The sequence below is a fragment of the Diaphorina citri genome, unplaced genomic scaffold, assembly GCF_000475195.1.
Source record: "Diaphorina citri unplaced genomic scaffold, Diaci psyllid genome assembly version 1.1 scaffold817, whole genome shotgun sequence".
Lineage (NCBI taxonomy): Eukaryota > Metazoa > Arthropoda > Insecta > Hemiptera > Psyllidae > Diaphorina > Diaphorina citri.
In genome coordinates this window covers 48,552-76,022 of record NW_007378249.1, presented here as the reverse complement: position 1 = coordinate 76,022, position 27,471 = coordinate 48,552, and the positions used below count along the sequence as shown (strand labels likewise).

Here is a 27,471-nt window from a genome sequence, read left to right as displayed (position 1 = left end):
ACCATGAACCATTGACCCTAGTCTAGAGCAGTCTAGACCATTGCGGAAAAAATACTTCGTTCAATTTCTTCATTTTCTGTCGGTACTATGGTCAAGCCTCCGTTGAGGACGCTTCTATTCATTAGCATGGTTTGTTTATTTTATTTTTGGTCTGTACTAGGCCATGGTCGATGGTAGGTTCTCCGTTGTGGTCGTCTACTTTATGATCAGGCAGATTGGTAACGTGTGTGGCGGAAAAAGCTTCAGACTGTCTGAGAGAACTAGGTCTGCTTTTTTTCGCCACTTGTAGGTCTCTCAGACCTTGCTTTGTTAGGTAGATGGTCTGAGCGTGAGCGACTTTCGTTTGATCGTTTTTGAGAGAGGGAACTGTAATTGCTAAGGTCTTATCGCCCCTAAATCGAAGAGAGAAGGAATACAGCATTGGAGAAAGCTAGCCGTTCCGAGAACGAACATAATCCGTTCAGGATAAAATCCGTCCCGGGCGGGAATCGAACCCACGGCTTAGCGCTTGCGATTTAGACGCGCTACCAACCATCCAATCAAGCTAACAGCTAACTAGACTGGCAAAGGGCAGTAAAGGGGTAATTTTGCCCTAAGTCCCAGGGTCAGTGTCACGCAGTACCCTCTATGGCTGTCACGCACCTTTGGTTGTACACTAGCGCTAAGTGCTTGTAGCGGGAAAAGTCCAAGTTAACTTATCTTTCAAATTCAAGAAGCGGGAATTTCAAAAATCGAAGAAAATTTTTAACCGTGTTTCGATTCGATTCGACTGTTTCGTGTTTCGAGTGTTTTATTTTGCTGTTTCATTTGATATCTTTGAACTTTGAAGTGGTATTGCTGATGGTCATTGGTGTAGAGTTGTAGATCTAGACCAGTCTATAACTAGTGGGATAAGAAGTGAAACAGTTTTTCCTAAGATTCCACCTGTTGATGTGCAATATTCGTAGTTTTTGGAACCACAGTAAGTGTAAAGTCTGTTAATTTGTACTCAAATTAGGTAGGTACCTAAGGCCAGACACTATCAGGTAGACCTGACAGGTATGGCTGAAAAGGTCTGCCTGTCAGGTCTACCTGATAGTGGCTTACCTTAGGGAGATTATAGTGGATTTCATCAATATTTTTTCAGCTCCTGGAAGGCCTGTTTAGCTAACAGCCTGTTAAGTTCCATGTGATTTTATAGGCTTATCAAGGCTGTTAAGCTAACAGGCTGTTAGGGGTTAAAAAGTAGGTTGGTGAAACCCATTGCAAACCAAGCAGCATATTGTTGTCATTAAAGTCCCATTTTGGGCCATAATAGGTCCTAGTGAGGCTGTGAAACACAATTTTCATACATAAAATCAGTGCTTTGAGCCTTAAGGGGCAAACAACCCTAAAGGATGGGTTTCACGAACCAGCTTATACAAATTTATGAGGCTATGAAACAGCCTTGTTCCCATGTGTGTCTCCTGAAACAACTAAAAGAAAATGAAACAAAAATGTATTTTGTACTGGAAAAATAAAATCATAAATATTGTAATCTACAAGGAAAGATTTATGGCACAAGAAATATAAATAAATAAAGTAAAATTAATCAGACATATTGCAGAGAGCTTAATTATAGGTACACAGAAAACAAGTGTTTTGAAGAAAGATAAGTATTTTACACAAATTAATATTAAAACAACATGCAGTAGTCTCATCAATACAACATAGAATAATCAAGTTTGTGCTTAAGTAAAAAAGACAACAAAATGAATAGCTCACCCCCCGAGGAGATTTAGCTAAAAAGGACTTGTTGCCTGACCCTACCTATTTAGTCAATTATACAAAACCAATTTCACAGAATGGCCTTAAACATGTAATTGTTTTCAAATCAGTTCCATCACCTCCTTTGGGTAATCAAATACTAACAGCCGGTCCCGGCTTGAGCTCCAAAAACTGGAACGGCACATGAATGCTTGTGTTGCAATGTTCCACCACCAGATGGCCTCGTCTACTTGACCCTTGTTCCCATGTGTGTCTCCTGAAACAACTAAAAGAAAATGAAACAAAAATGTATTTTGTACTGGAAAAATAAAATCATAAATATTTTAATCTACAAGGAAAGATTTATGGCACAAGAAATATAAATAAATAAATAAAGTAAAATTAATCAGACATATTGCGGAGAGCTTAATTATACGTACACAGAAAACAAGTGTTTTGAAGAAAGATAAGTATTTTACACAAATTAATATTAAAACAACATGCAGTAGTCTCATCAATACAACATAGAATAATCAAGTTTGTGCTTAAAAAAGACAACAAAATGAATAAATAGCTCACCCCCAGAGGAGATTTAGCTAAAAAAGACTTGTTGCCTGACTCTAAATACCTATTTAGTCAATTTTACAAAACCAATTTCACAGAATGGCCTTAAACATGTAATTGTTTTCAAATCAGTTCCATCACCTCCTTTGGGTAATCAAATACTAACAGCCGGTCCCGGCTTGAGCTCCAAAAACTGGAACGGCACATGAATGCTTGTGTTGCAATGTTCCACCACCAGATGGCCTCGTCTACTTGACGCCCCCACTACGACCACAGCTTCTCCTTTGCCCAGTGTGACGTCACCCTTGCCATCTTCGGGGTAGGGCATCTTCATGACCCGAGTCTGGGGGTAGGAGATCTTGGAGTTCCCGGTGACGGTGTAGGGACGGCTGGGTGGCACAGGAGGTGGCCGTTCCTGAAAAACAGTGGATTGTTACTTGTTAGCAAAACTGTGGATTGTTACTTATATAGATTTTTTCCCTAGAGGTTTGATAGAGGGAACTGTAACTGGTAAGGTCTTTCTTATCATCTTAAAATTGAAGAGAGAAAAAAGACAGGATAGGAGAAAGCCAGCTGTTCCGAGAACAAACATCATCAATTCAGGATAAAAACCGCCCCGGGCCGGAATTGAACCCGTGACCTAGCACTTACAAGGCAGACGCACTACCAACTAAACTAATTAGGTAGTCTGGCAAGCAAGAGTTTGTATTCATATTTCATACTCATAAATATGACCCTTCCCTTAGTTTTGAATCTGAGTATCTGAGAGTGGGCACTTCCATTCCCGCTGGGCTTCAAACCCATTACCCCTTGGGATCAAGAGTACAAGAGAACACATGCAAAAAAAGACTACCCGGATACAAGAGTAGACTGCGAGAGTAAAGGGACTTTTAAGTCCTATGCTGGTAGTATAAACAAGGCGATCTTGGAGTTCCCGGTGACGGTGTAGGGACGGCTGGGTGGCACAGGAGGTGGCCGTTCCTGAAAAACAGTGGATTGTTACTTGTTAATAAAACTGTGGATTGTTAGTTATATAGATTTTTTTTTACTAGAGGTTTGATAGAGGGAACTGTAACTGCTAAGGTCTTTTTTATCATCCTAAAATTGAAGAGAGAAGAAAGACAGGATAGGAGAAAGCCAGCTGTTCCGAGAACAAACATCATCGATTCAGGATAAAATCCGCCCCGGGCGGGAATTGAACCCATGACCTAGCACTTACAAGGCAGATGCGCTACCAACTAAACTAATTAGTCTGGCAAGCAAGAGTTTGTATTCATATTTCATACTCATAAATATAACCCTTCCCCTAGTTTTGGATCTGAGAGTGGGCAGAAAACTTCCATCCCCGCCGGGCTTCGAACCCATTACCCCTTGGGATCAAGAGTACAAGAGAACACACGCAAAAAAAGACTACCCAGATACAAGAGTAGACTGCGAGAGTAAAGGGACTTTTAAGTCCTATACTGGTAGTATAAACAAGGTATATTCTACTCACCAAATCCAGTCCAAACAGGGTGCACGTCTGTTGTATGATCTTCTGATCACACTTCTCGTTCGGATCAGGGGGAGGCGTGCCAGCTATGGGTTGTGGGCGTGGCCTAGTCAAAGTGGGAGGAGCCGAAGCTTTGCTAGTGGACGGAAGACAGGCGTTGGCTCCGCCTCCATTACTCGTGCGATGATTGGACGAGAGATTGGAGGTACCTGAGCAGAGGAAAACAGGAATTGTGTTTAAACATTACTGCTTACCGTCAAATATAAACCCAACCAATAAGTTACTATTAAAGCAAAATATAAAAAAGAAAGTAAATTATAGTAATAGAAAGTAAAAAAGATATAGCCTACAAATGTTTAACTGGCCAGCCTAGTTAGCTTGGAGGGTAACACGTCTGCCTTGTAAGCGCTAGGTCGCGGGATCGACTCCTATCTGGGCGAACTATATCCTCAACAGATAAGATTCGTTCTCGTAACGGCTCGCTTTCTCCTATCCTGTCCTCTCTTCTCTCTTCAATACCGGGACGAAAAGACCTCCGTTATATGCGTTGTTACAGTTTCCTCTATCAAACCTCTTCTATTACTATCAAACCTTTGGATAAAAAAAAATCGAGGTGGACATTCGTAGAGGCTTGTGGTTACAGATCCTTCTATCAAATCTCTCCAGAAATAAAAGAAGAAAAATGCAACTGGGTCACTCACCTCCAGTGTTACCGGATTTCATTTCTAAGTTTCGCCTGAGGAGGGGCCACCGCTTCCTGGCGTAAGTGCCACGCCATACAGCTTGAATCAGCACAGCAGCACGATGCCGCGTGTCCGAACGCAGCATTTCCAATTGCTGACGAATACCTGCGTCAGAAATAAAACAATTATAGTAACAAGTTTCGGAACAGGTCAAGAGCGGGGACTTCATCTGTTCTCACTTGGGAAAGTTTCGCGGGGCTATTTCTGTAAAAGTTTGCTGAAGCGAGCTCATCACTTGGGAAAGTTCCGCGCATTACATTGAAATGGTGGTCTTTTCTGACGAAATTCCTGTGTGCGGAGTGCAGTATGTAGGACTATTGCACCCCATTCTTGTTCTTTTTTCACTCTTCTCCTTCAAACATTGCTGTCTTTTTTATGAAGTTCAGCAACGTTTTTGTCGGTTCTGAGTGTATTTATCAATCTCCTGACCTGGGTATCCAAGTATTCGGAGTCTTTTGAGACCCAGTGCAGGGCACTCAATGAGGCGTGTGAGGGAGTTTCTTTGGTGTCAGAAGTAGGGTGTGAACCCACGTCCTCAATTGAGGATCAGAAAGGTTCACTCAGATTGAAGACTTACCTTCACTCAGAAAGATGTGTCGCTTCCCGATGACCCAGCTGGTGCTGACTTCGCTTTGCGTCAGCAGCGGGGACTTCATGTGTTCCTCCTCTACGCATTGCAGAATGAGGAGGCAGTCTTCAGTCAGCCGATCTTCGGTGCGTCTCAGCTTGCAGAACGGCGCGAGGAGACGGTAGCGGGCGTTGAACGCTTTGAACCGCATGCGGTGTGGATAACCTGAGGGAGAAGACAGTACAAATTGTACTAACTCTAATACGTTTACCATAGTATAGTACCTTTGTAGGTACATTTTTGATGTACTTTTGTTGGTACTATTCTGAAGTAGGTACTTTTGAACAAGATTGAATTAAATTTGAAATAACCAAATTGTTCCTTCTACTGGTGGAGTAGAATGAAATAATGCCATGCCTTTTCTACAAGTTTGGCCATGCCTCGGGATGAACTAGCGGGATTCCGGAGCGAAGCGACGGAATTCAGCTAGTAATATTGTAAAACAAAAAAAGCTATCTGCTTTCATTTTCCCCTATTGAATATAGTGTTGCCTAAAACACTGCAAATTTCGGTGCGTCTCAGCTTGCAGAACGGCGCGAGGAGACGGTAGCGGGCGTTGAACGCTTTGAACCGCATGCGGTGTGGATAACCTGAGAGAGAAGACAGTACAAATTGTACTAACTCTAATACGTTTACCATAGTACCTTTGTAGGTACATTTTTGGTGTACTTTTGTTGGTACTATTCTGAAGTACTTTTGAACAAGATTGAATTAAATTTGAAATAACCAAATTGTTCCTTCTACTGGTGGAGTAGAATGAAATAATGTCATGCCTTTTCTACAAGTTTGGCCTTGCCTTTTCTTGCCTCGGGATGAACTAGCGGGATTCCGGAGCGAAGCGACGGAATTCAGCTAGTAATATTGTAAAACAAAAAAAGCTATCTGCTTTTATTTTACCCTGTTGAATATAGTGTTGCCTAAAACACTGCAAAATTAAAAGTTGCGAAGTTTATAATGGATCGTGGGCCAAGTCTTACCTCCCGCCATGAGGTTAACAGTCTCGAGCACCTGCAGAGAGCGTATCTGTCGCATCACAGTGCCTCTGTCGAACTTCCCACTGGTCTCGCTAGAGTTCGCCTTGACGCAGCGCACAAAATGAGGTCGAGCGTGAACCAGGGAGCGGAGTAGGTTGTCTAGCCGCGTGTGGAAGTCCTGTGTGAGGGTGGACACGGGCTCGTCACCGTTGAGTCTGTGGGAAGAGAGAGGATAATTTCGTAAGGCCGCCACTGATTATGATATTCGTCTTCCTAGGCTCCTCTGTCGAACTTCCCACTGGTCTCGCTAGAGTTCGCCTTGACGCAGCGCACGAAATGAGGTCGAGCGTGAACCAGGGAGCGGAGTAACAGTGTCACGCAGTACCCTCTATGGCTGTCACGCACCTTTGGTTGTACACTAGCGCTAAGTGCTTGTAGCGGGAAAAGTCCAAGTTAATTTATCTTTCAAATTCAAGAAGCGGGAATTTCAAAAATCGAAGAAAATTTTTTAACCGTGTTGCTGTTTCATTTGATATCTTTGAAGTGCTATTGCTGATGGTGTAGAGTTGTAGATCTAGACCAGTCTATAACTAGTGGGATAAGAAGTGAAACAGTTTCACTGAAACAGTTTTTCCAAGATTCCACCTGTCGATTTGCAATATTCGTAGTTTTCGGAACCATGGTAAGTGTGAAGTCTGTTGATTTGTACTCAAATTAGGTAGGTACCTAAGATTTGTAGATTTGTCTAAGGCCAGACACTATCAGGTAGACCTGACACCTGACAGGTATGGCTGAAAAGGTCTGCCTATCAGGTCTACCTGATAGTGGCTTACCTTAGGGAGATCTTTTATAGTAGATTTAACCAATATTTTTTCAGCTCCTGGAAGGCCTGTTTAGCCAACAGCCTGTTAAGTTCCATGTGATTTTATAGGCTTATCAAGGCTGTTAAGCTAACAGGCTGTTAGGGGTTAAAAAGTAGGTTGGTGAAACCCATTGCAAACCAAGCAGCATTGTTGTCATTAAGGTCCCATTTTGGGCCATAATAGGTCCTAGTGAGGCTGTGAAACACAATTTTCATACCTACATAAAATCAGTGCTTTGAGCCTTAAGGGACAAACAACCCTAAATGATGGGTTTTACCTTATGTGAAATTTAATTCAGTCAAACATGGCTGAACCAATGAGATTCCGCTTTGGACGTAAACACAGCGAAATCTCACAATCTCATTGTTGTTTTAGTTGTCGCGGCTTTAGCTATAGCCGAAAGGTGATGACAAAATTGAGAAAATATCTCTTCTATCAGCCATACACCGGTGTGATAGTATCTAGCCATGTTTAATTGGCTCGTCCTGAACCACAGTCAACCATTATGAGGACTTGTGCTTGTTCTTTAAAAACAAAGAGAAATGGTAAATAATTGCTTAAGGCCGCTCCTGACTACCTGACTAGTACCCTTCAGACAGTCCAGCTACTGGAGTCCATGAACATTCCAGTCTAATTGGACAAAATGCAACCAACGTAAAGTTTGTAAAGGTGAACTCAAACGAATCTTGCGAAACTGGTTGAAGTGTTCGGAGATAGTTTTGGGAACATAATACTTACAAGTCAGAATGTGAGGTGGGGGAAATCCGGAAGCTAATGCCCCGCGGTACGGTTTCCAGTGAGTACAGAGCTTTGAGTTCGCTACCAAACAGGTGTGTGGCGAATCCGAAGATACAGGTCTGCTTGTGAAACACCGACACCAGGTCGTCTGGCACCACGTCCTTGTTGGTTTCTGTCAAATGAAACAGGCGAAAGAAACATTAGCTAGACATAGACAGCAGTACACAGAAAGGAACGAACTAATAAAAGCTAAACATACCAATATTAACCCTCGGTCACCAGGGGTCAAGTAAACCTGAAAAGTTTAAGGTGTGCGCTAATTTTGTCCAGGAGCATACTTACAAGTCAGAATGTGAGGTGGGGGAAATTCGGAAGCTGATGCCCCGCGGTACGGTTTCCAGTGAGTACAGAGCTTTGAGTTCGCTACCAAACAGGTGTGTGGCGAATCCGAAGATACAGGTCTGCTTGTGAAACACCGACACTAGGTCGTCTGGAACCACATCCTTGTTGGTTTCTGTCAAATGAAACAGGCGAAAGGAACGTTAGCTAGACAGAGACAGCAGTACACAGAAAGGAACGAACTAATAAAAGATCTACTTTCGAAAAATGTGTACCTACCTTAGTTGTCACTTATTAGGCATTTTAATAGAACATAATAGAGAAAGTTGTCTTTAGTGATGTTAATCTCTTTTAGTGCACCGCTTTTGCGTTTACACGTTTCTGTAGATCGTGTGTGGCAGACCTAAGAAAACCACTTTCTTTAGCACTACGTTAATGCACATTCCTTCATAAAAATTTGATCGGAAAATTTCCGCTCTTCCGGCATTGGAACCCAGCCCCTTCAGGTTGAGAGTCAACGTTCTTAACCTCTCGGCCATAGAGGTGTCCCAGAGGTAATCCTCATAAAGGAGGACTAGTTTCGCCTGTGAGGGCATCTTCAGCAAACGTTTTCCATACAACTCAATAGTTAAAAGAAACCTTCACAAAGTTACCGAGTCTTCAATCAAGGTTTCAATAATCTTACCTAAGAAGTCCGAAGTGTCGTACAAGACTCGTCCGGCGAAGTGTTGAATCGTGAAACATCGGGCGTCTACGGGTTTGGGGTCGAACAGCCTCGGGTTGTGTCGGTGTTGGGCTTTCACCTTACCGAGATAGGTTTCGGCCGTACCTCGTAGGGAACACTCGACATCTAGCATGCTTAGCAGTCCCGTCCTCTGTTGGGAATAGAAAAGGAAAAAGTTCTGGTTAGAGAACAATCGACTTTATGCTAGTGTTGAAAAGGGAGCAAAGCAGTCTTCAAAAGAGTGAGGAAAATGTAAGAGGGTTACATTTTCCTCATTCAAACCCCTATCAACAAACAAAAGAGGGAAAAAATTGCCCAGCCTCCTGAAAAACACATGAGCTTTTTGAATACGTTTGGCTTTAAAAGTGTGCACACATAGTCGACCGACCGTCGATCGATGTCGACTGAACCGTCCAAACTGCCTCAACAGTGTGTTTGGACACACCTTTAGGGTGGCAATAAGTGGCCTACAGGGTCCGGTGTACTCACCAGAGAAGATATCAGGTCAATACAGGGTACGTTGTCCACATAGTCGACCTCTACGTCGCTATGTATGTTCTCATCTCTGCAAGATTCAATGCTTGACTTGAACATGTGGGTGTTGTAGAAATGCTGCATGGTCTCTGCGCACAGGTTGATACAGAGGTGCTCGAGCTGACTTGGCTGAAATCAAAACAGGAATTTAGGAATGGGAATTAGGATTTGATCGATTTTAAATTTGCCCTACATAATAGATAGGAGCAAGAATTAGGATAGGATTTGATCGATCGCAAAATTTACCGAGTATATTTGCCCTACGTGTGAAACATCGCCGCTAAAGTTCGTCTATCAGATAATCAGTTCAAAGAAATAATAATAATCAGTCGCGGAGAAACGAGAATCTCTTGCTCACCTTAGGATCTTCAAAGCCGAACATATCCAGTATTCCAATGGAGCCGTCAGTGGCGTGTCTCACCGCATTGTTGAGGGCGGCCATGGATTTGGAACTCTTCGAACCCGCGGTCCCCACAGTGGAGGCGTGCTGACTGGCTACGTCTGCCTGGTTGTGGACCGACTCGTTAGAGTCAGAGCTCAGAGTACCTGAAGAGGAAGGAAAGGGACATTTAGAATAGAATACCTATACCCTTTTTGGACCAGCCACTCACTATCAGGTAGACCTGACAGGTAAACCTGATCAGCTCGGCCTGTCAGGTTTACCTGATAATGAGTGCCAGAATGAGACTGAAAAGTCCTTTTACTTTTGGAGCGTAACCGTAATTTAATTCCATTAGCCTACGACTGTCAGATGCCCATTTTGGGAAACAAATGTGTAGCTACGACTGTCAGATGCGCATTGTGGGAAACAAATGTGTAGCAGTTACCAGGCAACACAAAATACAAATCCGGCCTGGAGGACCAAAAACGGTATCTTTGTGAATTAATGGTACCTAGTTTTTGGTAAGATATGGCTAGGAAATTGGCTCTTGGTAAAGGAAAAGGAAAATTTAATCTTGAATTTTGTGCCACCTCTATTGTTATTCAAATATTTAATCTCAAATTTTGCGATTGTGCAATTCTTGGTATGCATTGTTTGTAATCCAAAGTAGACCTGAGGCGGGCCTTTGATGTTGTCAGCCCTTTGGCCTGGGAACTGGTTCTCTACTCACCCAAAGTAGACCCGAGACGTTTCAAGCTATTAGCTCGACGCACAATGGTCGCTACAGTGCGACAGTACAAAGCTTTGGCCAGGCAGTCTCGTGTCATGTTGGACATGTTGGCGTCGCACAGGGATTTGACGAGTTGCCCGCGCGCGTTGTGTGTCCTCGTTGTGATACCTGAGAAAGAAATGCAAGAGAGGAATTAAAGCGAGATCTGGAAAAAGGGCCTAACGTCATTTATGCCCTTTTTCGGGCCTTCATTTTTGGATAGCAAATTTTGTAAATGTAAATGCAGTTTCTTTATGTTATTATGTCACAACTTTGGTGCTCACTGCAGCGTTGTAGGATTTTCCCAATATCTCAATAATCCTAAAATCCAACGTTTACCTACCATGCTGGCACCAGTCGCTATGCGCATTTATATGTCACAGCTACTCATTTTCCTCACGAGGCTGAGTGGGCCCCGCAACAGTCAGTCACGAAATCAATTATTTTCATGATACAAATTTCTTGACCCCGCCGGGAATCGAATCCGGGTCTCCCGCGTGCAAGGCGAGCGCAGTGATCACTACGCCATGGAAACTGACAATATCAAATTTTGTTCTGAACACAAATAAGAAAGAATCATCTTTCTATCTCTTTTCTACTATAAGTTATGGCTAATTTTGTGAACCCTGTAAGATTGTGTTGATCTGAAAATGAAAACTTTAAACGCGATTATCTCAAATTATGTTTTTGACATCATCATCTATAGCCACACTATCTTTAGATTCTACAAGAGTGTTAATATACATGAATATACGTTACCTCGGAAAAGAGACGCGGATGGTACACCCAGTAAGCTAGCCACAGAGTTCAGGGTGGACTCCCCATTGACCCCCACTTCAGTGACGGTGCCGTTATTGCCACTGCTACTCGACTTGTCCACAAACTGTACGTTGCCGAGCAAGAGAACGGCCGCCAAAACTCGGACCACGTCCATAAACGGGATCCCCAGGACACCTGGAATAGAATGTGTGAGGTTAGCCATATCAAGTCACGTGAGCTCAGAAAGATGGAGTTCAAAGTTTTCCTATAATATTGTAGGCAATTTCGTTCATGATAGCCACACTGCCCTCACGTCTCACATGACGTTATCAAGTCTAAGTCAGAAATCAAGAGTAAAGATTCCTTTTCTCTGCTCGCCCTTTGGGCTGTTATTACTGAACATACTTAAGGGTTAGTATTACCTACTTCTACTTGGCTAAGGCGAATTCAACATCAAAACAATGGAGTTGAAACTCTATTTGTAAAATACAACGATGATCCTCATAAACAGTAGCTTGAAAGTTGAAAGGTTACGTACATGTCAGCTCTTCAGCTGGTACAACGTGGGGTCATTAAATTTAAAGACTAACCCTTTATAAAGGATATTCAATACTAACCCTTGAACCTTGAAGGATAAAAGGCTCAGTGACTTACCCAAACATGCTTTCCACGCTTGGAACCTAGCCGCGTCTTCAACATCATCTTGCCGTGTGTCGCCGCTCTGTAGATAACTTAGGTTGAGAGGTGTATAGCTCTCCAGGTGTAGCTTCACTGTAACCGAAAAGAAAACCAGAATAATGACGACACTGGAAAAAAAATCCGTATTAAAAATTAAGACCTGACGACAGGTGCACCTGTCAGGTCTACCTGATAGTGAAAGACTGGCTTGAGAAAATTCTTTGGCGATCCGAGGTGTATGTATTTTTCTAGCTTTTACTTGGCAGGTCTCTTCTAAAGGAATTCTTTTACCCAACAACTGATCTTTTCTTTCACTATGAGCCTTTAAAGGTGTCCAAACATAATCGATCGACGAGGTGAATCTATGTTGTGGAGGCAGTGTCAGTCGATGGCCGGTCGACTATGTGTGCACGTACGTTAAGGCCAGCCACTCACACTCAGACTGTCTGAAAGACCTGATTTTCTATTTTCGACGAACCAGTATACCTTACACTCTTACCCTCTTGTTTTTCAATCAGTCGAATCAACACTTGGAACTTCAAGCCTAGCCAAATTTACATAGATGATGCTCACAAGCGAATATACCGTCAAATAGGTATTATCCCCCCAACTCTCGAGGTCTCATATTTGGTCTCGCACTTCCCTCAACATACCTAACAATCCTGGAGAGAGAGAAAATTTGTTTATTTTTATTATTGCAACATTGAAATTGAAGGGCACCTATTTCGTGAATCATGAACTCGCGGGATGGATTTTGGACGTGCCGGAAAGCGAGCATTCACAGAATGGACTGTGTCCATTACAGATTTCGCTATATAACTTTTGGATCCGGAAGACAGGCGTTGGCTCCGCCTCCATTACTCGTGCGATGATTGGACGAGAGATTGGAGGTACCTGAGCAGAGGAAAACAGGAATTATGTATAAACATTACTGCTTACCGTCAAATATAAACCTAACCAATAAGTTACTATTCAAGCAAAATATAAAAAAAGAAAGTAAATTATAGTAATAGAAAGTAAAAAAAGATATAGCCTACAAATGTGGTTAGGTTACAGATCCTTCTATCAAATCTCTTCATTTGAGCACTTTCCTGCTTTGATGATTCCATAGAAACCGCAATTCCAAACAAATCTGTAAGGCTGGTTGTCGACTTTTCAGCTTTAATGTCTCTCTCTCTCTCTCTCTCTCTCTCTCTCTCTCTCTCTCTCTCCCTCTCTCTCTCTCACTCATCTCTCTGTCTCTCTCGCACACGTTATTTGCTACACATATCTGAGGTATTTGACTTCACAAGTTTAAGTTTCAGAGAGGCATTCTAAAGTTTTAATAGGTAGCCACACATACGCACTTACAGGTGGCGCTCCCAGAGGGCCACCTTAAAGTTCAACTTGAAGATGGAAGACGATTGTAATGAGAATCTCCAATCCAACTGTTTTTTACTTTTTTTTTTTTTCCTCTACTTCTTCAACTTGAAGATGGAAGACGATTGTAATGAGAATCTCCAATCCAACTGTTTTTTACTTTTTTTTTTTTTCCTCTACTTCTTTTTTTTTGAGTTTTAATAGAGGGATAATGGCTTACCTTATTTTATAGTAGACTAGGGTTCTTAGTCAACTATAAAATAAGATAAGCCATTATCTAATTTGGGTGTCTAATATGAATCTAATTAATATTAATAGAGGGAATTTATTGCAGCAAAGAACGGTTTTATGGCCCCAAAATCGAAAGGAGGAGGACAGGATAGGTGCCAGCCGTTCTGAGAATGAATCCTGTCTGTTTAGAATAAAGTTCACCCCGGGCGACCTCAATTGAGCGGTGATTGGAAGGTAAAACCGCTATAACTAAAAACCTAAGCAGTTGTTTTGTTAAACCCCTATCAAACGTAACAAAGAACAAAATAGGAAAAATGCTCTGAGATCTCAGAGAGCTTTTAAACGATCAAGCATTAGATTTGATCAATACATCATCGGTGCCTATGTGAATCGATAAAGATTTGATACCATAATATGTCTGGTTGCTCCTCTCGAAACAAAGTTCGCGATTGTTAGATCTATTGTGACAAAAGAGTTGATAAAACCCATCGAAAATATCTAATATGAGCGAACGGCATTGCGTCAGGCCAAGTTCTTCTATTCATTCTACAATGTAGGAATCGGAACTAGGTAAAACTTTCATTTTATTTTTTCAAGATTCCACCTCGGTACCGCTTTCGCATTACTTCAAGGCACATTCTTTTACATCCATGCCTATCCAGAAACGGAAAAGTTTGGTCAGAAAATTTCCGCTCCGGCCGGGATAGCACCTCCAGGTCGAGAGTCAGTGCTCTTGACCACTCAGTCACAGATGCGGGATAGGTACAACTTAAGTTTTAGGTTCCCAATGCTAGGCGTAATACATAGAAAGTAAAAAAAGCATCATCATGAATAGGTAATAATACACGCAAGCCTCTCAAGAGGATAGATAGGGTCACCGACGCAGGCGAATAGAACTGCCTGAGGCAAATCTACACAGAACTGTTTTACTGCTGAGAGGTTAAACCTAGAGACAAGAGACCTAGAGAGGAGTTGGAATAGAATTGGAGTTCCAGAACTCTATACAGNNATACTACCAGGATAGGACTGAAAAGTCCCTTTACCACCACAGTTTCTAAATGAAATAGTCCTTATGGAACTCTCTTTATTTATTTAATTTTCTAATCGCACCATTCCCGCTCCATCTTCACATCTATCACTCTCATCTCCCTTCTTGATCCTCTCACTCTCTGAAATAGTCCTTTCATTCAAATGTAATCACAGTTCACGTAGGGTTGTGTAAAGAGTGGGTGAGTTGGAAAAAAAAAGAACGACTCTTTTTAGTGAACTACCTACTCAGTGAGTCAGATCCAAGGTCCCTATTCCTACAACCTTCAGGGAGTTAAAAGGTGAGTTACATGTAGAATCCGACTCATTGCTGACTACTGACTGGTCCACGGAAAAGATTGAAAAAGAGTTGTCTTCTTTTTATAACTCTCTTTACATATAATTATCTAGTTTTCAGTTGGTTTGTCTCAGAGACACAGAAAGTATTGTAGGGGCCATCGGCTATACAAAACGCCCTTTGTCACTGCGACCTGGTTAGATCTTTTGTGACTTCTAAACACGGAAAGTAAGTACATTTTTTACGGAGTTCTTTTAAGTAGCAGGGTTCTCCTGGAGGAGCTCTTCCACCCAACCACTGAATTTTTCTTTCACTGAGAGCCTTTAAGATATTTCACCAGGGAGGTCTTCAATGCCCCTAGACTTTGTGAGTCCCTTATATCCCTATGAAGAGTTTATATGAAGTCCCTGTGAGCCTTTAAGATATTTTACCAGGTAGGTCTTGAAGGCCCCTAGACTTTGTGAGTCCCTTATATCCCTATGAAGAGAGAATTCCATAATCTAACTGCAGATACATGGCAGAGTGGAGGCAGAAACAAACAAATCTGTTTCAAAACCAAAACGGTCCAACTTTCATTCAAAGCCAACACCAATTCCCAGAAGCAAGCATGACGCATACACAAGATATCACAATGAACCAACATCTCAAGGTACCTGGGTATACCAAGTTTCTGTTACGTACAGAGAGGTCCAAGTGGCAAAGCTTTCTAGAAATCCCCTCGGGCGGGGAACAGGTTTGGCAAAACCTATTACCCAGACAAACTCTTGATGTTAATAAGTTTTAATTTACCACCAAACAGCTTCTCACAGAAGTAGAAGCGCTATTTGAGATCGGAGAGGAGAAGAATTTTTACCCACTTTAACAATCTCTTGTCCTTCGTGGGGCAAGCTTACTCCTTCAATACCAATATGTAAGTTTGTTTGAATTATTTAGTGGTGATTTCAAAAATTTCAGCCAATCAAATTACTTAAACCGAGTTTAAAACTTAAACGGAGTTCAAACTCACTTTGTGTTTACTTCCTCGGCCTAAAAAGTGTTTACTTCGAGCTCGTCCACCAATGAGATCGTTCGCTTGGGACGGACTTGGGACTAAGTATCTTTGGGTGAAGTTGGTCCGTAGTCCCAGCGATTCGTTGAATAGGCCCCGCTGTCATTGTTGCTCATAGGCCAATGATATTCATCAGACAATATCATGTCTGAATAGTAATCAGACATATCAGACAATCTGACTCGTAGAGATTTCTAATGTCAAGGATCATGCTGAGATGTCCATCATCTAGAAGTTCATTAGTCATATAACAGTTACACGCTGTTGACTCCAGATTGTGAAGTTATAGTCACATGCGAAGGCAACGTGTCATACTTTTGAACCAACTGAGGTCCATGTTTTGGATTGAAGTGAATTAGATGTGATTGACAGACATATCAGACAATCTGACTCGTAGAGATTTCTAATGTCAAGGATCATGCTGAGATGTCCATCATCTAGAAGTTCATTAGTCATAGGTATAACAGTTACACGCTATTGACTCCAGATTGTGAAGTTATAGTCACATGCGAAGGCCGTGTCATACTTTTGAACCAACTGAGGTCCATGTTTTGGATTGAAGTGAATTAGATGTGATTGAAGGGAGGGAATTTCATTGATCTCGATCATTTGGATTGAAGTGGATTCAAAGTTTTGGATTGAAGTGAATTCAAAGTCATCGATTGGATTGAAGAGAATTACACGTGATTGAAAGGAATTCCATTGATCTCGATCATTTGGACTAACTGAATTCAGATGTTTTAAATCGACCATTTTGGATTTGGTCCCTTTTGTCCAGCGCTCTAGGCCAGATGGCTTGCGGGTATACGGTTTCGGACTGCCAACACAATAGATTTTGGGTTCGATGAGGATGGGACCTATAGAGTTCCCTTTGGAGCCCTTTTAGTGGCACATTTTAGACTCGATCGGACTTCTAGGGTTTCGTAGGGGTCCTTACTCTGAGTTAATGCTTCAGTGCACTGAATCTCTGGTGTTTCTATGACACAATTAAATGCTAAAATAAAAGGAATTAAGTGTTACTTACGAAGAGTTGTGAAGCGTTGAATCGTGCATGGAGACACTTGAGTACCGCATCCTCCGTCAGGGGACCGGGCAGATGAATCAGATCATCCAGCTGGGCGGAACAGCTGACCGCTACCGGGGCGGCCCTGGGTGTGACCTCTTGAAAGGAAGAACACAATAGCTTTTGTGTCCAAACATAATCGATCGACGAGGTGAATCTATGTTGTGGAGGCAGTGTCAGTCGACATCGATCGATGGCCGGTTGACTATGTGTGCACCTACGTTAAGGCCAACCACTCACGCTCAGACCATCTGAAAGACCTGATTTTCTATTTTTGACGAGACCCTGAACGTTTCCTACAACGCCCCCATTTGTTAGTTTGGAGTGTCTGGACTTTTCTTTATTTCCCTGCGACCGCAAAATACCAGCTTGGACCTTATCTCATTCAAAGGTTCTCTACTTTTCAAGAACAAGCACAAGTCCTCACGGTGGTTAACTGCGGTTCAGGACAAGCCAAATGGAGGGCACTTCTCATTGAGGACATCCGCTGAAATGAGAGAATATGTCATCCCTGATTATAGGAATATTACTCAACGTCAATAACGTCGATTGTGTTTACACGAAGGTAGTAGCTCGACGCTAGCTAGACTACCAACTACCTACTGAACTCTTGTCATCCAGTCATAAATTTACTAGGTACCTACTTGAGGAAATTCATCTAGGGTGTGACCGGCTTGGAACCCGCGTCCCCCGGACTGTGAGGCGTTGAACCACCACCGCCAACCGCGGGCACTGGAGGGCACTTCTCATTGAGGACATCCGCTGAAATGAGAGAATATGTCATCCCTGATTATAGGAATATTACTCAACGTCAATAACGTCAATTGTGTTTACACGAAGGTAGTAGCTAGATGCTAGACGGGTGTGACCGGCTTGGAACCCGCGTCCCCCGGACTGTGAGGCGTTGAACCACCACCGCCAACCGCGGGCACTGGAGGGCACTTCTCACTGAGGACATCCGCTGAAATGAGAGAATATGTCATCCCTGATTATAGGAATGTTACTCAACGTCAATAACGTCAATTGTGTTTACACGAAGCTAGTAGCTAGACGCTAGACTACCAACTACCTACTGAACTCTTGTCATCCAGTCATAAATTTACTAGGCACCTACTTGAGGAAATTCATCTATACCTACTTAATTTCGGTTCCAACAAGGATATATCAAGTTTCAACTTCAACACCCTGACTGCCAAAGCTTATTCCATGGTAATCACCCACAGACCCCCATGTATTCAAACATCTCCCTTAACGTGAGACACAGACTCTTCTGTGGAATTTTTTCATCACAAATTTTAAAGCAAAATTTCACTCGGGTGCCCTCTTTCAGATAACCATTGAAAATATAAAAGTGGCCCGTGGCAGCATGTGTGGTCATGCTATTACGCCCAAAGAGGAAAAAATCAAGGGAACCTGGAAAAGCTCCGGATACTGAAATACAGTTTTACTTTCCATGTCTGTGAGATAAGCAAGGTCTGTTTCACAGACACGGAAATCGAAAGAATTGGGGTTTCAAACCCTTTGAACGCCCACAGTTATGTAGTAAGAAACAATCATGTATTCAAACATCTCCCTTAACGTGAGACACAGACTCTTCTGTGGAATTTTTTCATCACAAATTTTAAAGCAAAATTTCACTCGGGGGCCCTCTTTCAGATAACCATTGAAAATATAAGTGGCCCGTGGCAGCAAGTGTGGTGACGCTATTACCCCCAAAGAGGAAAAAATCAAGGGAACCTGGAAAAGCTCCGGATAACGAAATACAGTTTTACTTTCCATGTCTGTGAGATAAGCAAGGTCTATTTCACAGACACGGAAATCGAAAGAATTGGGGTTTCAAAGTTCAAACCCTTTGAACGCCCACAGTTATGTAGTAAGAAACAATGACTCACCGACTACTATGTTGGCCGCCTTCTGATGCTGAGGTATGGGTTTGTAGAGGAGCGGGGCGGGCCCAGTGTTGCCCGGGGCAACGGGCGGTAGGCTGGGCTTGATAGGCGGGGCGGTGGGCGGGGCTTGGACGTGGAGCTTATTTCTCAAGGTCACCAACTCCGTGCTGAGACTGCGCAGGCGCTGCTGGAGGTGAACCGCCTCGTTCGAGGAGGAGGCGTCTGAAAAAGAGAAGAGAAGAGGAGGTGTTAGAATAGAAGGTCCTACATACTGGACTCCGCACACAGAAAATTCGTCAGAAAAGACCCCGTTACTTTATTTTCTGTGTCCGGCCCTAATAGAAGTGTGGACATACCTTTAGAAACAAAAACCTTGAACCTTGGATCAGAGTCAGCAATAAAACGCCTTGATTTTTAAGGTCAATTTTTTTCTAGTGCGTAATAACTACGAGTATGAGTATTAAGGAGCTCCGTATTGCTCCGCCCCCCTCAAGAAAGTTTGACGGCTAGATTTTTAGAAGCACGGCCCTAATAGAAGTGTGGACATACCTTTAGAAACAAAAACCTTGAACCTTGGATCAGAGTCAGCAATAAAACGCCTTGATTTTTAAAGTCAATTTTTTTTTTCTAGTGCGTAATAATTACGAGTATGAGTATTAAGGAGCTCCGTATCGCTCCGCCCCCCTCAAGAAAGTTTGACGGCTAGATTTTTAGAAGCAAAGGAGGAAAAAACGAAAAACGTACAGAATATGCGAATTATTTTGGTCAATAATTATGTAGGTATGCACGGTATTCGATTGACTTTAATTACACCAGCTGCCTGCGGGGTGTTAGCATGTCCATCTCGTAGCATGACCCAATAGGTACTCATTATAGTATGTCCATCTCAGCATGATCCAATAGGTAGGTACTCATTATTTTCAATGAGATATCGGAGTAGATCTGTGTATGTATTCGATTGGGGTTGTTGTATGAGGTTTCATGACTTTCCCCAATTTACATAATATGTAGATAAGTAGAAACAATCTGATTGGTGAATGATCCCCCCAGAGCGAGGTTAAGAAAAGTTACCTAGCTTTGCTACCCAATAATACTCTAGAGTGGAAAAAAAATCTGGGCTGTTTGCATTTCTATACCTTGCCTTTTCTGAACATTTTTTGACGGCAACCAACCCTTCCCTTTATATTGGTGTTGTCTTCGGCTTTTTAGTTGGCTCGATTTTCAATGGAAAAATGGGTGCCTTTGAAAAGGCCCTAAAGTCAATATCGATCCATGTGACACCGATTTTTTGCACACTGGTGTAATTCAGACACCAACCAGATGGGATGATTCAATCAGCGAAGTAGCAGGACAGAAGGGAATGGAAACTTTTCCATCGGAAAACCATCTTGAAATCACAGATCCATCCAGGTGATCCAGTGTAATTCAGATTTCCTTTACATCCATCTCTTTGACACGGACAACAGACAACTAGTTCCACTTTTTCTACAACCCCCCCAACCGTTCTGAAGGTCGCGTGAGGTTGCGTGCAGAATCCCCAGTTGATGACGGGCACGTAATTGACTTACAATGCACGGTACACGGGTTTGAGTCCCCGGGTTATTCAGGTGTTCCTTCCTACCAAGTGGCGGAAAATAACTCTAATTAATCTAGATATTATTACACATATGTGCATTAATTGTAATCTAGATCAAATTATTTAATAATAACGAGGAACATACTATGGGCATGCATTGTATCCGTGTAATGTCTAATGTAGCAGTTGTTTCATTGCTGTGAAGTGAAACAAAAACGCGGCGTTGAAACATTCATCTTTTTTTACGTCTGGTTGCCGATGGGTGCAATAGTCCTACATACTGGACTCAGCATACAGGACTTTCATCAGGAAAGACCCCCATTTCAATGTAATGTACATAAAAATCTGACGTCACAACTCTTTGAACTTTTTCATTAGAACGGCAATTAAAAATTGAATTTTCGACCTTTTAAAGTTACTTTTTCGGAATTTGATCTCAGATTAGGATTTTTCACAAGTTTTTACGTAGGAATCGACCTTTTATTAATAATATTTTCCCAGTTGCAACTCCTCCATTCTTACAGATCTCGCTCAGAACTGGCTCAGAAAATGCTCCAACATTGGTTACAAAATCTGGCGAATTGATCCGGATACTAATCAAAATCAAACTAACCGTTCGAAAGTTATGATGGAACAAACGAACAGATATAAACAAACATAATAAATATATATATACAATATGTATATGATGTACAATCTACATGTAAAATCGTCAAGTTATAACTTGAAACTCACTTCGGAATTTTTTCCTCCAAAATCACCACTAATAAAAATTAATGACTACACACAATTTCAGTGATTTGGCCAGTAAATACAAGAAGATATAATACCTAACTCACAGTCAACAGGTCCTTTTTGGGGCCACCGGCCTTCTCGTCCCGTAAGGGCCCTACGGTTCACTGAAATACTATAGTTGAAAATTGAGACCCTGGTATCAACATCTCAAGAACAGAGTCAGTCAATATAAGAAACAAACGGTCCTTTGGGGGCCCCAAATCGCTAAAAGGCCATCGGCCTTCTCGCCTCGTAAGGACCCTTTTCTGCCTTCTACAGTTCACTGAACCACCAAAGTAGAATTGAGACCCTGGGTATTAACATTTCAAGAACGGAGAGTCAAAGAAATAAACCAGTGTACAGCCCCGGGGCGTTGGGATCCAAGAAATTTCTCGTGTGTGTTTGTGAGTTGAAGTGGATAGATGAGAGTGGTTCGTAAATGACTTCAAACTTTGGGTCTCTGAGTCCGTGGACCAGTAGCCTAATGAGTTTGGCTACATAGAAAAGAGGGGTAGCAGGAGAGGAAGGTAGGGAGGAAGAAGAAGATAGTGAGAGTAAGGGGGGAGGGAGTAGGAGGAGGAGGAGGAGGAGGGTGTGTGTGTGACATTATCTCATTAAAGATATGTAGCAAATAAACACATGGTTTGAGATTAAAATGTGTTTTCTGCTGCTTGTTAGCGATTAAAACCGCTTTTTTTCCTCATTCGAGTCATTCACACAAATATTCAAATCGGTTTTTTCTGATGTCAACTTGTAGAGATAAACGATGGTTGGAGTTCACAGGTGAATTATCTCGAGGAAACGGATCGACTGATTTTGACGATATTTTTTGTGGTCTCTGCTTTACTCTCCCCTCGGGAGACCGGGTAGATTCGTATAAGCTTAACTCATCCTTTGAGGCATTTGCCCCCACACTTAAGCCTCAGAGTGGGCTTTTTGTGTACGGACTTACGGAGTTGAGACGGGAGAGCGGGTTGTTAAGGTTAATACTGAAATTTTTCGATGTTATTTCAAAAACATGCCCTATTGGGTCCTATCATCCGGAAGAGGTACAATTTGCGTTTCTACTACGCAACCCCTAAGTGTCATCGGCCCTTTGGGGGTCCCAAATCAGTTTTGGTAAAGGGCCACCGGCCTTCTCGCCCCGTCAGGACTCTTTTCCAAGATCTACGGTTCACTGAACTACTAGCGGAGAATTGAGACCCTGGTATTAACATCTCAAGAACGCAGAGTCAAAAAAATAAACGTATAAGTCAGTATAAGAAATAAACGGTCCTTTGCGAGCTCCAAATCAGTTTCGGTAAAGAACATTATCCCATCAGGATAAAATCCGCCCCGGGCGGGAATCGAACCCGCGGCCTAGCGCTTACAAGGAAGACGCACTACCAACTAAACTAACTAGGCTGGCCAGAGTGGTTTTCTTTTCGCTTCTTTGCTCAGATTTTGGTTAAATTCAGCCATGATAGAAAAACGTTGGAACAATAATGGACACTAAACTTGAGTGAAATGTTATTATGCGGTTAAAGCTCTATTTTGTATTATGTGATCAATTTCTCAAATAAGTGATATATTCCATGGCTCTTTCTCCTGTTTACCAGGCGAGCACCTTGTCGACGCCACCAAGGCACAAAAATCATCCATACGTTACACACCAAACACCCTAATCAATACGTTACACACCAAACACCCTACTGTTCGTGCATAATCCGTCATCTTGGGTTGAACCCAGTGTAGCTCGTATTAATGATGGGTGAAACCCCGCTGTTTCGTCAAGAAAGGCACTTGGAAACTTACAAGACGGTTGAATGAACGAATAAATTCTCCGAGTTATTGAGACCTGTTGATAGGATGATTGGCGATTGAGTTGAGATTTGTTCCCCCCAAGAGGTTAGAGGGAACTGTAACAACGAAGGTCTTATCCATTCCTGGGGTGTATCATGATTCATGCCCATGATTAATTCACCGGGTATGGAGATAATATTCAAAGTTGACTTGAAAAAGTCAGAAAAATTAATGTTTTTAATCGAGATATCAAGAGACAGGGAGGACACGAAAGCCAGCCGTTCATTCTCGGAAGAGCTGGCTTTCTCCTATCCTGTCTTTTCTCTTTGCTTTCGGGTGAAACGATAATAGGTACCTACCTGCGCAGTTGCAGTTCTCTCTATCAAATCTCAAAGATCTTGTCGTTCACGCCCTGATTCAATGTTTAAAAAACAATTAAAACTCATAAAAAGACTTTCAAAGAGCATTCTAGAATCTTTGAGATTGTAAAGTTCAGTGTATTAGTTATCTTTTTGTTTGAAGATAGTTCTCTTTTTGTGTGAGGATCTTGATCTTGGCTCTTCAACAAGTCTTCAAGCACACCTTTTTTTCCAAGACCCAAACACAGGAGACCCCCCTGCTGGTTCTTGGCAGAGTAGTTGACACTTGGGTCCCATTCAAGTGGCAACCTAGTTGACTAGTTCATGAAATGTTGCCCGTGTTGCCTTTACCCAATCGGTTGGAAAGAGCAAATTACAGTGTTGACGAAATCCACAAATATCACACAGTACTACCTACTATTCATTTGGAGATCAACATGTTTTTTTTTTTTTTTAATGGGTAAATGCTGAAGGAAGTACTTGCCAAAAGTTGTAAAGGCAGGCTATTAGAACAACAAAAACTTCATCATAGGTTGGAAGAAATTAAAAGTTCCATTTCAAACATAGGACTGAGTTTCGGTATAACCAATACAAACTACCACAGCCAGTAGTCATTATGACAGAAGAAATCTCATCATAATCACCACTGAACAATTATTACCATCATCACACAATAGACAATATTACTATCCATGGTACCAAATAGTACTTATAGCTATAGCTATGCTGTCAGTGAATAATATTCCCAATGTCATGGTTCAAGTCCTCAAATTACGACGAGTCTGTCTGTTGATGAACTTACTATCATGCTTTGCTAGTCTGGTCTTAGGCCAGCCACTCACTATCATGTAGACCTGACAGTTACACCTGATCAGGTCCGCCTGTCAGGTCTACCTGATGAGCTCACACTATTAGCTAGACCTGACAAGTACGGCTGAAAAGTCCGCATATCAGGTCTACCTGGTACCTCATGAACACACACTCAGGTAGGCCTGACAGGCGGACCTGATGTCAGGTCTACCTGATAGTGAGTGGCTGGCCTTATGGTACTGTGATTCCCTGAAGTAGTGGCTCTATCATGCTTTGGTAGTCTGGTTCTGTCTTATGGTACTTGGATAGTATGGTGTACTGACTGTAGTGGCACCTTAGACATGTCTGGTGAGGTGTTGGGACGATGGCCTTCACGCTAGTTAAACCAATAACCAAGTTCATGAGTGGTTGAACCAATGTTCATGAACCGAACAAACCATGCTTGATGCTAGGTTTTTGGTTTGAATAATGCGTATTGCGTACCTTTTTGCTGACATCCGCCAAGGCTCTGTACACATGGGACGTAAGGCTCGCTACATAGTGGAGTCCGTTTTCTGAAGCATAGTAGCTGCACAGTTCAATTTGAAACCATGAGTGTTTCACAGCCGTTTTTATTTTGTAGCAATGAAATAACGGCTACATTAGACTCGTGTGGTCTGTGTCGTAGCATGCCCATTCCGTAGTATGCCTCTCAATTTCTTCCTCTAAAGATGTGTACAAACATAGTCGACCGGCCGTCGATCGAGCTGAATCTATGTTTTTCGAGGCAGTGTGGACGGCTAATTCGACATCGATAGACTATGTGTGGACACACCTTAACCAGCCGCAGCCCAGCAGTAAATCTGTGTCCCATTCCCATACTTTGGTGACCACTAGTTCATGTCTTGTGGACCAAGAGAGGTTCTTGGCAGAGTAGTTGACACTTGGGTCCCATTCAAGTGGCAACCTAGTTGACTAGTTCATGAAATGTTGCCCGTGTTGCCTTTACCCAATCGGTTGGAAAGAGCAAATTACAGTGTTGACGAAATCCACAAATATCACACAGTACTACCTACTATTCATTTGGAGATCAACATGTTTTTTTTTTTTTTTAATGGGTAAATGCTGAAGGAAGTACTTGCCAAAAGTTGTAAAGGCAGGCTATTAGAACAACAAAAACTTCATCATAGGTTGGAAGAAATTAAAAGTTCCATTTCAAACATAGGACTGAGTTTCGGTATAACCAATACAAACTACCACAGCCAGTAGTCATTATGACAGAAGAAATCTCATCATAATCACCACTGAACAATTATTACCATCATCACACAATAGACAATATTACTATCCATGGTACCAAATAGTACTTATAGCTATAGCTATGCTGTCAGTGAATAATATTCCCAATGTCATGGTTCAAGTCCTCAAATTACGACGAGTCTGTCTGTTGATGAACTTACTATCATGCTTTGCTAGTCTGGTCTTAGGCCAGCCACTCACTATCATGTAGACCTGACAGTTACACCTGATCAGGTCCGCCTGTCAGGTCTACCTGATGAGCTCACACTATTAGCTAGACCTGACAAGTACGGCTGAAAAGTCCGCATATCAGGTCTACCTGGTACCTCATGAACACACACTCAGGTAGGCCTGACAGGCGGACCTGATGTCAGGTCTACCTGATAGTGAGTGGCTGGCCTTATGGTACTGTGATTCCCTGAAGTAGTGGCTCTATCATGCTTTGGTAGTCTGGTTCTGTCTTATGGTACTTGGATAGTATGGTGTACTGACTGTAGTGGCACCTTAGACATGTCTGGTGAGGTGTTGGGACGATGGCCTTCACGCTAGTTAAACCAATAACCAAGTTCATGAGTGGTTGAACCAATGTTCATGAACCGAACAAACCATGCTTGATGCTAGGTTTTTGGTTTGAATAATGCGTATTGCGTACCTTTTTGCTGACATCCGCCAAGGCTCTGTACACATGGGACGTAAGGCTCGCTACATAGTGGAGTCCGTTTTTCTCTGCCGCTGGTCCAGCACAGTGTCAAATTGCGTAGACCGATGGTTTTGCAAAATTTACACATGTACAGTTATCATGGCCTTTTTTTTCTACTTGTAAAGTACGCTAAAACTTTCTGGAGATGGAACTTTCTAGAGACATCCAAGTAGCATGATGTAACATTATTGTTTCCAAGCTCAGTGTTACAACTCCGGTCTCTAGACTACGAGTCACTTGTTGCTCCGCTGCCATTGTTATATTGTTAGCAGGGGACTCCATATTGGATTTTTTATTTATTTATTTTTACCGCCTTTATAGTGGTGGACTTTTTATTATACCCATTGTCAGTGTTTCGTTAAATACCCCGGCGCACTGTCAAAGTACCATCCCATTTTTTCTTCACAGCCAAAGATAATCTCTAGATTTTTGGACAAATGAAAGGCTGTGCTATCTGTAATAGATAGCAAGTTAGCGAAAGCATGGCACTCCCGAGATAAGTTCAGTGAGAAACAATCAATAACAATTTATTGATGAGCTGCCCAAAGTTTGGGTTGCCAGATGACACAGCATACTACTCAAACAGAATTGTTACAAATCTCGCCCAGAACTGGCTGTGCGCAAGAAGCGTTTCTGCGCATCTTGACGTGAAATCTGACGTCACAACTCTTTGAACTTTTTCATTAGAACGGCAATTAAAAATTGAATTTTCGACCTTTTAAAGTTACTTTTTCGGAATTTGATCTCAGATTAGGATTTTTCACAAGTTTTTACGTAGGAATCGACCTTTTATTAATAATACACGGCATACGCTCCTGTAGGCGATGACGTCATAATTCATGACTCCCGCTTCGTTTGTTTGTGCGCAAGCGTTTCTGCGCATTTTGACGTGAAATCTGACGTCACAACTCTTTGAACTTTTTCATTAGAACGGCAATTAAAAATTGAATTTTCGACCTTTTAAAGTTACTTTTTCGGAGTTTTGATCTCAGATTAGGATTTTTCACAAGTTTTTACGTAGGAATCGACCTTTTATTAATAATATTTTCCCAATTGCAACTCCTCCATTCTTACAGATCTCGCTCAGAACTGGCTCAGAAAATGCTCCAATATTGGTAATTGCCTAATTGGTTACAAAATCTGGCGAACTGATATATTACTCATCCGGATACTAATCAAAATCAAACTAACCGTTCGAAAGTTATGATGGAACAAACGAACAGATATTAACAAACATAATAAATATACCTATGTATATGATTTACAATCTACATGCAAAATCGTCAAGTTATAACTTGAAACTCACTTCGGAATTTTTTCCTCCAAAATCACCACTAATAAAAATTAATGACTACACACAATTTCA

The 27,471-nt window shown here is 42.0% G+C and overlaps 1 protein-coding gene across 1 annotated transcript in view; it reads right to left on the bottom strand.

The window, feature by feature from the left end:
- Positions 1–2,420: 2,420 nt before the first annotated feature.
- LOC103512271 (myosin-I heavy chain) overlaps positions 2,421–27,471 on the bottom strand; it is a 43,492-nt gene continuing 18,441 nt past the window's right edge. The window contains exons 5-16 of the mRNA XM_008477023.3: positions 11,889–12,005; positions 11,235–11,429; positions 10,437–10,604; positions 9,683–9,870; positions 9,280–9,453; positions 8,752–8,941; positions 8,070–8,241; positions 6,130–6,341; positions 5,102–5,317; positions 4,483–4,629; positions 3,785–3,990; positions 2,421–2,704 (exon numbers count right to left, since the gene is read on the bottom strand). Coding sequence (XP_008475245.2) covers positions 2,444–2,704; positions 3,785–3,990; positions 4,483–4,629; positions 5,102–5,317; positions 6,130–6,341; positions 8,070–8,241; positions 8,752–8,941; positions 9,280–9,453; positions 9,683–9,870; positions 10,437–10,604; positions 11,235–11,429; positions 11,889–12,005 — 2,246 coding nt within the window. The 3' untranslated portion in view covers positions 2,421–2,443. The remainder of the gene's footprint in view (positions 2,705–3,784; positions 3,991–4,482; positions 4,630–5,101; positions 5,318–6,129; positions 6,342–8,069; positions 8,242–8,751; positions 8,942–9,279; positions 9,454–9,682; positions 9,871–10,436; positions 10,605–11,234; positions 11,430–11,888; positions 12,006–27,471) is intronic.